Source organism: Python bivittatus, unplaced genomic scaffold (genome assembly GCF_059951505.1).
Source record: "Python bivittatus isolate LINGU-HERP-01145 unplaced genomic scaffold, Pbiv_v1 ctg000200_np1212, whole genome shotgun sequence".
In the NCBI taxonomy this organism is placed as follows: Eukaryota; Metazoa; Chordata; class Lepidosauria; order Squamata; family Pythonidae; genus Python; species Python bivittatus.
Window position 1 is genome coordinate 13934456 of NW_028277040.1, and position 12244 is coordinate 13946699.

Genomic DNA, 12244 nt, shown 5'->3' on the forward strand with positions numbered 1-12244 from the left:
AGTTATTGCAGGATTTTTAAATTTTATTTTTAATAAAACTAAAACTTGAACCAGCACTTTGCACTCCTTTAACAAAGAACAAAAGGGAATGGGTGATAACTTTTTTTTTCAGAATTTTTAGATGAATATACAGTATAAATATGTTTAAGAGAACTGGGAGTACACACATTCAGAAATGTAGAATCTGAAACTGCCATTAAAAATATTCATCCAATAATATACATTGCAGAAAATATTTTAAAAATGTACATTTAAAATGCATTTTACTGTAGAAAAATGCTGATTGAAATGTTTACAAGATTGCACACATTAAGAGAAATGATCCTGAAAACGTTTATAAAATAGGTGTGCCTTTTTGGAGGGCTACATTCAGCAAGGGTTGAAGCAGAAACAGAACTTTCAGAATCAACCATCACTAGGGATAAGGATTTTGTTGTGCCGCTCTCTTAATCTTGGGTAGATAAGAAAGGAATTGCTAGAAATAATCTAGAAACAGATTCAACTGATCAATCAATTACATTTCATATACTACTCCTCAGCAGTAGAAGCTCTTGGCATGCCTAAAAGCATCCAGGTTAATTATATATTAAGAGCAAGGCTTTAAAGATGCTGTAGGCACTGCCAGAACCAATTTGGTTCTGTTGCAAATTAGATGAAGCAAACAAATTATCCAGGACATGGCAGATTTTCGACTTACTCGTAATCCATCTTTACCAGGTGCTCCATCTCCTCCTCTGCTTCCAGGTTCTCCCTGTCCAAAGGAAAGAAAAAGGCAAACATGTTGCAAATAAGCTAACCAACAGCAACCTGTTGCAGCATGCACTGGTGTTCTTAAGCTTTCCCCAAACTAAAAAGCAATGTTTCAAGTCTTTATTCAAAATTATATAATAAAGATTATTAGATAAACACAATCAGCAGGAAGACATGAATCAGGACATCGAGTCAGTGGACAAAGAGTAAAGCAGAAACAACTTCTACTTCTGAAGAAAATGAACCTAATTATGGTGATTACTAGCCCTATTCAAAGCATTCTTCTGAAGATACAGTAACTTCAGTGGGAGTTATCTCCATGTTAATATACAGAGGATGGGCTTTATGCTACCTGGACATCTAGTTCAGCACTTACATATATTGCCCTGCATCAGGTTTTTATGAATAAATTATGCAATCTCAAAAAAAAAAAAGTTTAGATCAACTTATTATCAAGCCAACCATAAGTCCTAATTAAGCTGCTCTTCATGATTTTTGGATGGTGTTATCTGGTTATTAAGGGGAATTTAAAACAACATACCTTTTCTCCCTTGGGTCCAGGATTTCCAGAACCCCCTCTCTCTCCTGGCATTCCTTGCAACCCTGGGGGTCCCATACCACCAGGAGGACCAGGTGCACCAGCAGGGCCCTAAAATAGTATTTTCCAGAACAGCTATTAGAACACCTGGAGAAAAGCATCTGGAGCATAATTTAGGATATACACAAAGCATAATGATTTCAACATACTTTTCCACCTTCAGGTCCAGCAGGACCAGTGCCGCCTCTAGCTCCTGGGGGACCTGCAGGTCCTGCTGGGCCTCGTTCACCTGGGATGCCATTTTCACCCTAATATAAATAAAACCATTTAGTTTTATTTGACTTCTTTGTTTTTACATTTTGTTGTGCCCAAATTAGTACCAAATTTACCTTTGTTCCTGGAAGACCTGGAAGTCCATTTTCACCTCTTGGGCCCTGTTGTGAATCAAAGGCAATTTGATTATTATTTATATGCTTTCATGGGTGACATCTTCATTAATGCTCAAGATGCAGCCAAACATTTCCACCTGAGGTGTCTATCCAGTCAATGACCCAACTGATTACATTGATCTTCCTCCACACATCATAAGTTCCACTGACTTTAGCTAAAATAATTGGCCACTTCTGAAGAGGAAAAAGAAAGGAGAAAACAGAGAGAGAGAGAGAGAGAGAGAGAGAAAGAAAGAGAGAGATGGAGAGAGCAAAAAGAGAAAACCTGACTGAGGATATGGCAAGAAAATATCCTTGTTTGGATGACAATATAGAGGCAGGCAAAAGCTTTGCATGTACATAGTACCCCAATAGGCATTTTTGATTCCTGCACAAAGATATGTAAGACACAACTATAAAAGTAGCTGAAATTTCATCTAAATGATAGGTACGGACTTTCTTAAAAGCTCAGTTTTGGATTAAAGTTATAGAGATTTGTTTTTCTGGAAAAAGAAGTATGTTTCAGAATATGGTCATGATTCTGGAATCATAATTTATACTGTTCTTCACACTTAAGTAGCGTTACATATCCTTTTTGCCTATTTCCAGAAGAGAAGAAAGGACAACTTACTGCATCTCCAGGTTTTCCACTCTCTCCAGGAGCTCCTGAAGGACCAGGTAGACCCTAGGGGAAATGAAACTATTGTTTAATACATGTTCCTCTCTGCTTTAAATATTGCATTTTAAAAAAAAATCAGACTTGTGAATAATTTATTATACCTGGTGAATTTTGTATAAAGATTTGTAATAATGTAGGGTCAAACAATTAACCCACTGTTTTTTTCATTGTCTGTGGTGATTGTAGCATTCAATGTCACAACATTATTGTGAACTGTCATACACGTTATTTAAATAAATAAATAAATAAATAAGTAAAAAAGATGAAATAATTTAGTGGCCCAAATTAGGCAACCTTAAGCTTCTACTTTCCCTCACCAATTTCTTGATTCCAGTTTGAATGGATTATTTAGAAAGCAAACATTGAGGAATGTCAGAATACCTGAAATCCAGGTGGACCTGTTGCTCCTTGTTCTCCTCTTTCACCAGGAGGACCCTGGGAAAAGAAGAATATCATTCATAGTTTTCCATTCCACCAACAACTCCTTCCTTAGCTCATTTGTGTTGAGAGGTAATAACTTTCTGTTCCTAGATATGAAGCTTTCAAAAACCCTAAAGGGACAATATCAGTCAATGCAATATTAATAATAACTGTAATAAAGAAAACAAAAAATAATGTGGTCCTGTATAGTCACGATGACTAGTGGTCCATTCTACCCACTAATCTAATTTCAAGGGTTTTGGCTAACCCAGTATTTTGAAAAATATTGCTTTCCAATAGATTCCATGATCAAAGAATGGAGCTTGTGTAATTCTTCCAATCACTGGAACCAATATGATGAGTAATAAGTTAATGATAATTTGTTTTAGTCATTGCTTGCATTCATTACTCTTTAGTAATATATCTTATTAATGTAACTTATTTATATGTAAGAAATGTAAGTAAATTACTATTTAGTATATCAATGACTTTTATGTTTCTGAGTATATATTACTTACAGCAGGTCCTGGGGGTCCATGTGCTCCTGCTTCACCATCCTTTCCAGGGAGCCCCTGTTAAATAATGGGAGAATGATTAGTTTATGGGGTTAACAGAATCATATATGTGGGTGTATACATGCAAAAGACTGAAATTACTCAAATATTAAATTTACTGACCGGTCCACCGGGAGATCCAGAAGGTCCTCTTTCCCCATTTTTACCTGGTGCACCCTAAAAAGACAAAAGATGTAGTTTAATATTCTACCAATTATTATACAGTAAAAATGATAAGCAATTAAACATTCTGATGGTAGCATGTTTTGAAACTCTTTATCAGTTTCATTTCTATGAATAACCCGCTCTTTGGAGAGCAGCTTTTTTCCCTGTTCAGGTTTACTTTTGACACACAAAGAATTGACATCTCAAAGAGAAATAAAAAATGTCATAATAAGTTATAGAAACCCTAGGGTGGTCTGGATAATAATGAGGTTATACTAACCTCGTTACCTTTCGGACCAGGGAAACCCATCACGCCTGGCTGACCTCGTGGACCTGCTGGGCCTGGGGGACCACTCCTCCCGGATTCTCCTGGTGAACCCTAAAAGTCATAGAGGTGAATAGAGAATCATTGCACAGACAATGAAGAAACCTAAGAAAACACTGGACTATCACTGGATAAATCTATCCAATTTTGTCACTTTAATTATAATGGAATGATTTTTTTCCCCAGAAGCAGAGATTAATGTGCTTCTGATAATATTGGGTGTTAATATGGAGATTATATAAAAAGGCTTACAGAGCTGTTAAATAAAATGGTCAATGAAAATGTTGTTAAACTTAGTGGGAAACAACTCCCCATGAAGTGAAATGAGTGACTCCATTCGTGCCCATAAAATGACATCACGATAAGAGTGGCCTTAGGTAAAACCATGAAATATAGTGACTTACAGCAGGGCCTGGTTTTCCGTCTACTCCTGGGGCGCCTGGACTTCCCGTTAAGCCCTGGGTAAGAAAATAAAAAATAAAAATTATGCAAGAAGTCCATGTTCACAGCATTAGCTCTTCGAACCCTGCTTTATTAAGTGAATAGGGATTAAGAATACAATTGGGGATACAGAACTGGCAGGATAAATGGTTTCAAATACTTTTAGTAGAGAAATCAAAGAGAGGCATCCACCCAGCTCAGAAATATCTGATGGCAATATATAAGGTAGGGATTTAAATATGATCGTTAAGTCAGGAGCATTACAGTCATTTCTATACTGCAATATTAACAAAAAACTTTATCCAAATAGAAGCAGGGTTTTTTTCCCCCCAAGCATCAAGTTCACAATGATGGAGGAAAAAAGCCTTCCTGACAATACCTATATATGCAAAAAGCTAAGTGGGTTTGGACTTAGCTCATACGTGTATGGGAGATGACCACAGAATCCCAGGAGCACAGGCTAGCCTGGGAAGATGAAAAATATCTTGGAAGAAGGTAACAGGAAACACGTTTTATATTGGCTACCTGGCTGTGTCCATATCATTGCTGAATTTGACTCAAAAGAGTCTTTACCTTTTATTGAGAATATAGTAATTTGAAACGAAGGTCAAGTTACATTTACTGGATGGTGTGAACAATTGATTACTGCAATTGTCATGAAAGGTAACCAAGTGACTAAAGAAGCTTATAGTTCTTTAGTTCATGAAAAGTTAAGTTACAGACAAAAACTCAACCAAATAATAATGAAACTTAATGATACCAACATCATTTCTTATCATGGCTCTTGGTCCTAAAAGTCTATTTATCCATTCTTTAAGGTACTTTATTTCTACACACCTGACCAGTGTTCTTCATTTCCTAAGAGAACTAACCTACCTCACTCACTTGTTTAAAGGTACACCTGAGTGAGTACCCTGTTTGTTTTTTAAGTTATGTACTATACAGGGAAGGTTTGGGGTAAGGTCCTTACACCTAATTCTCAGAAAAAGCTTCCTTAGGTTGCAGATAAGGGCTCACACACTAAATCAATCTGGACAGCTAGCACAGAAAGGACCAAGCTAGATCACGTGTGTTCTTCTTGAGACCTGATTTTCTCTGTAGAGGGATTATTTTTCTTCCTACAACAACAACAGAAAGAAAGAAATGGTGCAACATGGAAGCTCTCCCTTGCTGCCAGTCAAGAAACAGGCCCACCATTTTCTCACTCCACTACCCCCCAGTGAGGTACAGTTCTTTATATGCTTCAAAACCTGTATAATAGGGCTACGCAACGTATCCTGGGCTAATGACTTTGCCTTTTAGAGAGATATGGGGAGCTGTGTTCCCAGAAGTAATGAGTGGGCTACTAACTAACTAAATTGATCGCATAGCGTTGATATTTTATTAAAATTAAAACCATTTCAAAAGAGCATACCCTGGTCATATATTTCATACCGTCCCCTTTCCTTCTCATTAACAGCATCTCAAGTTCTCTGAGGGCTGTGCCCCAAACTTTCTGGAGTTGCATTCTTAAGGGAACAGTGAAATATTAGCTATAAAGCAAACCCAGGTGTCTTTGAGATACAGCTGATTCTCAGGACTGCTGTTGAGATAGTTGCAGTAAATGTAACAAATATCTACAGTCTTGAAATCTGAAATCCAATCAGGGATGTATTGGTGTTTTGTTTTTGTAGCTCTAACTGGTCAGGTCCATTTTTCCTAATAACATCTGCATATTCTTCACCCAAGAGATTTCTACTTACTCTCATTCCTGGAAGACCAGGGCTGCCATCCCGTCCTGGTTCACCAGGACCTCCTCTTGGTCCAGTACTTCCTGGACCACCTCGCTCACCAGGTGCCCCCTTAAATGACATTGGACAAAATGATCACACGAGGGCATCAAGGACAGGTGAAAACATAAATCATATTATGATCTCAACAAAAAGTAGCAAATTTGTTTAGAAACCAAAGAAGGACATTCTTCACCTTTTCACCTGGTGCTCCATTAGATCCAGCAGGACCGCGGAAACCTGGGAGACCCTGAAAAGTAGAAACACCAACATTTTTATTTTCCAAAATGGAAAAACTCATGAGGAATTTCCAAAGGTAGGTGTATCATGTACTAATGAAGTTGAGAAGTCAATACATATTTTCAGTTTCTTATTTGTGTTATAAGGTTCCTATGTATGACTATTCTGGGATCCATTGAATAGAATAACTGCAGACTATACCCTTGTTAATGAACTGAAATTTTGCTCCTAGACTGTAGCAGGAGAAAAATAATGTTTGAGAAATATTATTTCAATCTAGTGATGAATAGATTAAAATTCATCAATCTATGATAATAAGATAGTAGAGTTTTGTCTATCAGCATTGACAGTCTCATTGGTTTTTCGGTGGTGAACACTCTGGTGAACAATCATACTGACTTTAATTCACATTCTTCTGAATAATCCCACTGATTTCGATAGCAATTGAGCCACAACTAAAGTACACAAATGGTGAATAATCTCACTGCTTTAATCTGGTTTAGGCACACAAGTAACTGGCAAAGAAATGTTGATTGCCACAGGGTGCCCTGGATTGCTGTCTAAAACCAAGTGGTTAGAATACTTGCCCTTTCGCCTGCGTTTCCAGGTATGCCATTGGTGCCAGGTTGACCAGGCGCTCCTGCCTTGCCTTCTTCTCCTGGAGGACCAGCAGAACCAGGGGTGCCGTTTTCACCCTTACAACAAAATGCCATCAAACAGTCATTGATACAGCTAATGACATTTCAGACAAACTTTTACCAGAACTGTATAGCTTTTCAAACTAAGGTGGGTTCTATTTCAGTAGAAAGGGGAGACCTATCTCACCCAGATCTACTACAGCTATGTACATCAATACTTACCCGTTCACCTCTTGCTCCTGGCTCTCCTTTTGCACCATTTTTACCAGGTTCACCCTGAAAAGAACACAGGACTATTTAATTTCTGTCAGAAGACTTGTCAAATCTGATTGAAATTATGCTTACAATCAAATATGAGAGTTTATTGACTTGGATTCAAAAAATTATGTGCACAAAGAGAAGATGCATCAGTACTGTTGCTCTGAATTTTTCTGCAAGCACTGATAGATTTCTCACAGTGAGGTGTCACTGAGCATTGAGGATATTGATATGGGGATGAAGATGATAGGCTATGGCATACAAACTGGAGAGAGTCATGTAAGATATTTTGAGATAGATCTATAATGTGGCCTATATCATAAGATAACATAAGATAGCATAAGATAACATAAGATAACATAAGATAGCATAAGATAACATAAGACAAGATAACATAACATAACAAACAACATAACATTGTGAGAGCTTTAGATTATAAACCATTTTTCTCATGCAACATTCTTTGGTTGTTGGAAGCAAGTCATCCTATATTATTTTTAGCTAGCAAAAAAAAAAAAAAAGGAAGCCTTTTGCCTGAAGGCTGGATTCAAGTCAGAAAGTTTGTATCTAGTTTGCTGAGGCCTAGGTAGAATCCTACTTCCTCTCCATATCCTTGTTTTGATTTCAGTCCTTTACTCCATGTTATTCTGGTATATTTCTCCTTGTAGGAGAAGGTTGGAAGCAGAAGACTCCATGAAGCAGGAAACATGGGACATAGAAATCCCTTTCAATTATACAAGGAGGCAGTTATACAATTGAGCACTGCTACTTGAAGACCACATCTGAATTCAAATAATTTTCTTTGTATTGAGGTGATTCAAGGTCAATATCTGGTTCACACTTGCATGTTTATCTCTTCAATATATAAATGAGCAGAGATGTATATTGCCTTCCTCTCGAAAATCAGCTATAAATGTTGTAAATTCTTACTCAGCATGTCATTCTCTTAAAAAAATATTTTCTTACTATTAATATTTGGATCTTCTGTGTCATCCCACTTTGCATGTTTTGTATCATTATAATAACACACCAGAAGAAAAAGCTGACAATCTCCAAATATTGGGATTTCATTCTACCCAAAGCATGACCTTCTGTCAAAAACCACTGCGAAGGTTTCTATGACATTGCACATTTTGTGTTTATCTGAATCCAGTTTTCATGTAACCATGACAAAAAAGAACATGCTGATGACTTACAGCTGGACCTCTTTGCCCAGGGATTCCATTAGTACCAGGAGGGCCAGGAGGACCACGATTTCCACCCAGACCAGGAGCACCAGGAATTCCAGCAGCACCCTGGATAAAACCAAAATGTGCTCAGAAAAATACCATATACATTATTTAAATCAACACGCAACATTACTTAGGAAAATGGAGTGGCAAATATTACTTTGCCTGAGATACTTACTGGAAGACCTTTGGCACCTGGATTTCCATCACGTCCTCCGGGACCCTATTGACAAAAGATAACAGCCTTTAGTAGGGTACACATTTTTGAAATACTGTGATGTTACTAAAATAAACTTTATTAAAATCTAAAATAGACTTGACACATACTTTTATAAAGAACATATGATACTTACAGGAGGACCAGCACCTCCAGGTTGGCCTTGAGGACCAGGTTCTCCTCTTGGTCCAGGAGGTCCACTAGCACCTGAGGGACCAGCAGGACCTGTTTCACCCTGTGAAGCAGAGAGAACCAGACCACTCAAACTAACAGCATGTGGGAGCTGTACATCTTTATTGGGGGGGGGGGTTATCCCATGTGGGGGGAAAGGGTTGGCAATCTGCTAATGAACATTTTTTAGTAGAAGTGTTGTCCCAGTGTGGCTAATGAAAGCTCAAATGTTCTTGCCAGTGCACTGTGGAAAGTGTGCATAGAATGGTACCCAACAGGGGGTAGAACAGCAGAGGGTAGAGAGAACAAAGGGCGTATCAGCAACAGCATTGCACCTCAATATTCCACCTGTTACAGTGGCTTCCCTCCTTCCCTTCAAAAGGAATATATACAAAACACAGGCTAATATATGAAACAGGTTTTTTTTAGAGTGATAAGTTAATTCACTCTCTCTCTCTTTTTATATATGTAGAGGTAAATACCTTAAAACCTGGAGAACCAGGAAATCCTGAAGGTCCAGGAGGGCCTGGTGGACCCTGAAGAAAATAAGTGATATTATTACTTGAAGAAAATCATCAATGACTTTTTTTAAAGAAAAAAAATTGCTTAGTACATCATATTCTAATGAGAAGAACAAAGTCTCTAGTAATTGAACCAACCAATGTAAAATTTTATTTATTTATTTATATATCAAATTTATTTCACCGCCCAACTCCCCCACAAGGAGGGACTCTGGGCGGTTCACAACAAAACAACTTAAAATCAGTAAAAACATAAATAATACAAATATAAAATAGTGTTATATAATACAGACAGGTACAACATGTAGGTCCTATATGGGAAAAATGCATCTCTAGTTGCATATTTGTAGTTCTTGGGGTGATTTGTGGAGCTTCCAAGATAAGGTGACCATGACTAACCTCTTGAACTTAGAACTCTCCAGGTCTAACTATCTGCTAATTTATTATGAGGTTCCTTTTTCAAAAACATTTAACTTTCTAAGTTGAAAATTTCACCTCTGACATTTCTCTGCCTTAATTTGCAAACTTTATTGTACATTATTTATAATATAAATGTATCTACTCTCCAGGTCTCAAGAGTTTGCTATGGAGATATGTAAATGTTGCAAGTCACCTTGATATTTTTAATGGATACCTGAACAGATACAAAGTACAGGCCTTTAGAGGTTTTTGCTATGGCCAGATATATCCTATCTAAATTATTAAATGTTATTGTGATATTAACAAATTGAAGTTATTAGACTTTATTACATTACTGTATTATATATCTTGGCATAATATTAGGCATCTACATCCCCCCTTAATCCCACCCCCTGCAAAAAAAAAAAAAAAAAGCCTAAAATGTTTGGCACTGTCCAATCATTAGTGCATCCCTTAGGCTAAAGAAAAAAAGCATATTTTCCCCTTATACAAGCAATTCTGTGCAAAAGATTTGTGTTTTGAACTATGCTGCAAAATTCTAAAAATGATAGATGTGTGTTGTGAGATACCACATGTAACCAGAAAGTATGGGATGACTATGTTCAACCAAAAGTACTGATAGCCCAAGTCTCTCACTAATCCTGATTCTGCAGTAGATCGATGCCTTACTGAACAACCCCAAATCCCTTGTATTTCTCTTTCAGCACAACAAGCATAAAGTTTCAAATGGAATTTTAGGGATCTGAGGACCAGAATTTCTACTTCAGCCAAGAATTTCAGTGTGAGAAATCAGAAAAGGAATGCAGAATACCTGAGAGAGAAAAAGGAGAGATACTCTTTAAGCATACTTACAGGTTGGCCAGCTGCTCCAGGAGCACCGTCATTACCACGAGCACCCTGAAAACACAACAGAATGGATTACAAACAAAAGCATGTTGCTTGTGGTGTTTTCAAAATAAATCAGCAAGGCAGCAACGCTTGAGATATTGAATGATCTATATCCTTTCATGGCTGCCCTGAATGTGTTTATTTATTGTTATTACAGTCCTTCGACAAGCAAATATGGAACCCTAACACCTTAAATGGACATACTAAAATATACAGTGTATGGGAAAAACTCATTAGCTAATTACATTTTTTTTCAGATCTAAAAGGAACTGTTCTATAGAAAAGATTCTATGTCTTACCCCTAAATCTCCTCAACTGGGGTTATATATTGATATTCTTTTTTGATCTGGAGCATGCAAACAAAATATGGGGCAAAGGAGGAGCATGTAAATGCCAAAAATAGCAAACGAAAATCCCCAGTTTTTATATACTGAACTACAGATATGGATAACACACTGCTAGAAAATAATAGAATCAGAAATGGCAAAGTTGTGCCCTTGAGGTAAGCTGTAAAGCGTCTCTCACTTCCAAGGAGGCTCCTAATCTGATTTTGCCAGAGCACCCCACAGAAACCAAAGGCAGTATGACAGATTTGATTTCCATATCTTGCCTCTTCCAGGATTCTTAGAGTCTACTGCTAGTGTCTACCAGAGGACCAAAACTGGCAATGATAATAAGAGTTCATATTAAACTTTCACCCAAGTACTTACAGCAGTTCCTGGAAGCCCTCCTCGTCCTCTTTCACCAGGCAAGCCTCTGGGTCCCTAAGAAATATATAAGACTTTTAGAGAACAAGGGCAGCCCAAAGCATTCGTCACTGAATGGTCAGCTGTAAAACCTTCATTAAAGAAAAATCACAGATGAATCAGAAGATTTGGGTCAATAATGAAGGATTTTTTTTTTTGCCCAGCCTTCAACCTGCTACCTTTTAGGAAAGTGCTGAACATGTGATTCTTCTGACAGTTCCTGGGCCAGGATGTTTGGTGATATTGCTTAGCAATATCAAATGTTAATGCCTTTTTTATATTTTGTATTTCCAGACATGGGAGAGTATCTTAAATCCCAGTTGGTAGAGAGCAAAAATTGTAGAGGGCTTACTATTCAAAGACACTTGGATGGTACAAAGCCATTCCTTGGTAACAACCCTAACTCCTTTGTTAAATGAGAAGAATTACACAATGGTCAAGAAGTTTAGGAAAGTCTCTCAGCTGTTTTTAAGCATCTCTGTTGGTTGTCACTCTATTTCTAAATGCCACTACTCACTTTTCAAATTTGGCATAGGCCCATGAATGCCCTGCTTCCATAGCAGCCTGTCTGGGCTTAAGATGGTCGCTGGATTCTTCTTTCTGAGTTGAGATACACTGAGGACACACTATTTATGGAATTTTCTCTCTGGGGGTCTACCTGACCCTCCTTTTTAGCTTTTTGATCCCAGGGAAAGTTTACTTCATTCCTCCAGGGTTTGAATTACTCATTTGTGATGATTTCTTTGAACTGCTGTGAGTTTATTTACAGTTTTAGGGTTTCTTTTAAACTATGCATTTTTTAATGTTTTGGCTTGTTTTTGCAGCTCTTCCTGAAATGACCCAAAAT

The 12244-nt window shown here is 37.5% G+C and overlaps 1 protein-coding gene across 1 annotated transcript in view; it reads right to left on the reverse strand.

The window, feature by feature from the left end:
- The window catches only part of COL3A1 (collagen type III alpha 1 chain), a 69545-nt gene that overhangs the window by 17230 nt on the left and 40071 nt on the right, over window positions 1-12244 (reverse strand). Inside the window, exons 13-32 of the mRNA XM_007431151.3 lie at window positions 11362-11415; window positions 10616-10660; window positions 9305-9358; window positions 8788-8886; window positions 8613-8657; window positions 8402-8500; window positions 7170-7223; window positions 6897-7004; window positions 6266-6319; window positions 6043-6141; window positions 4264-4317; window positions 3815-3913; window positions 3493-3546; window positions 3334-3387; window positions 2777-2830; window positions 2348-2401; window positions 1678-1722; window positions 1498-1596; window positions 1292-1399; window positions 698-751 (exon numbers count right to left, since the gene is read on the reverse strand). Of these exons, the coding sequence (XP_007431213.1) occupies window positions 698-751; window positions 1292-1399; window positions 1498-1596; window positions 1678-1722; window positions 2348-2401; window positions 2777-2830; window positions 3334-3387; window positions 3493-3546; window positions 3815-3913; window positions 4264-4317; window positions 6043-6141; window positions 6266-6319; window positions 6897-7004; window positions 7170-7223; window positions 8402-8500; window positions 8613-8657; window positions 8788-8886; window positions 9305-9358; window positions 10616-10660; window positions 11362-11415 (1386 nt within the window). The remainder of the gene's footprint in view (window positions 1-697; window positions 752-1291; window positions 1400-1497; window positions 1597-1677; window positions 1723-2347; window positions 2402-2776; window positions 2831-3333; window positions 3388-3492; window positions 3547-3814; window positions 3914-4263; window positions 4318-6042; window positions 6142-6265; window positions 6320-6896; window positions 7005-7169; window positions 7224-8401; window positions 8501-8612; window positions 8658-8787; window positions 8887-9304; window positions 9359-10615; window positions 10661-11361; window positions 11416-12244) is intronic.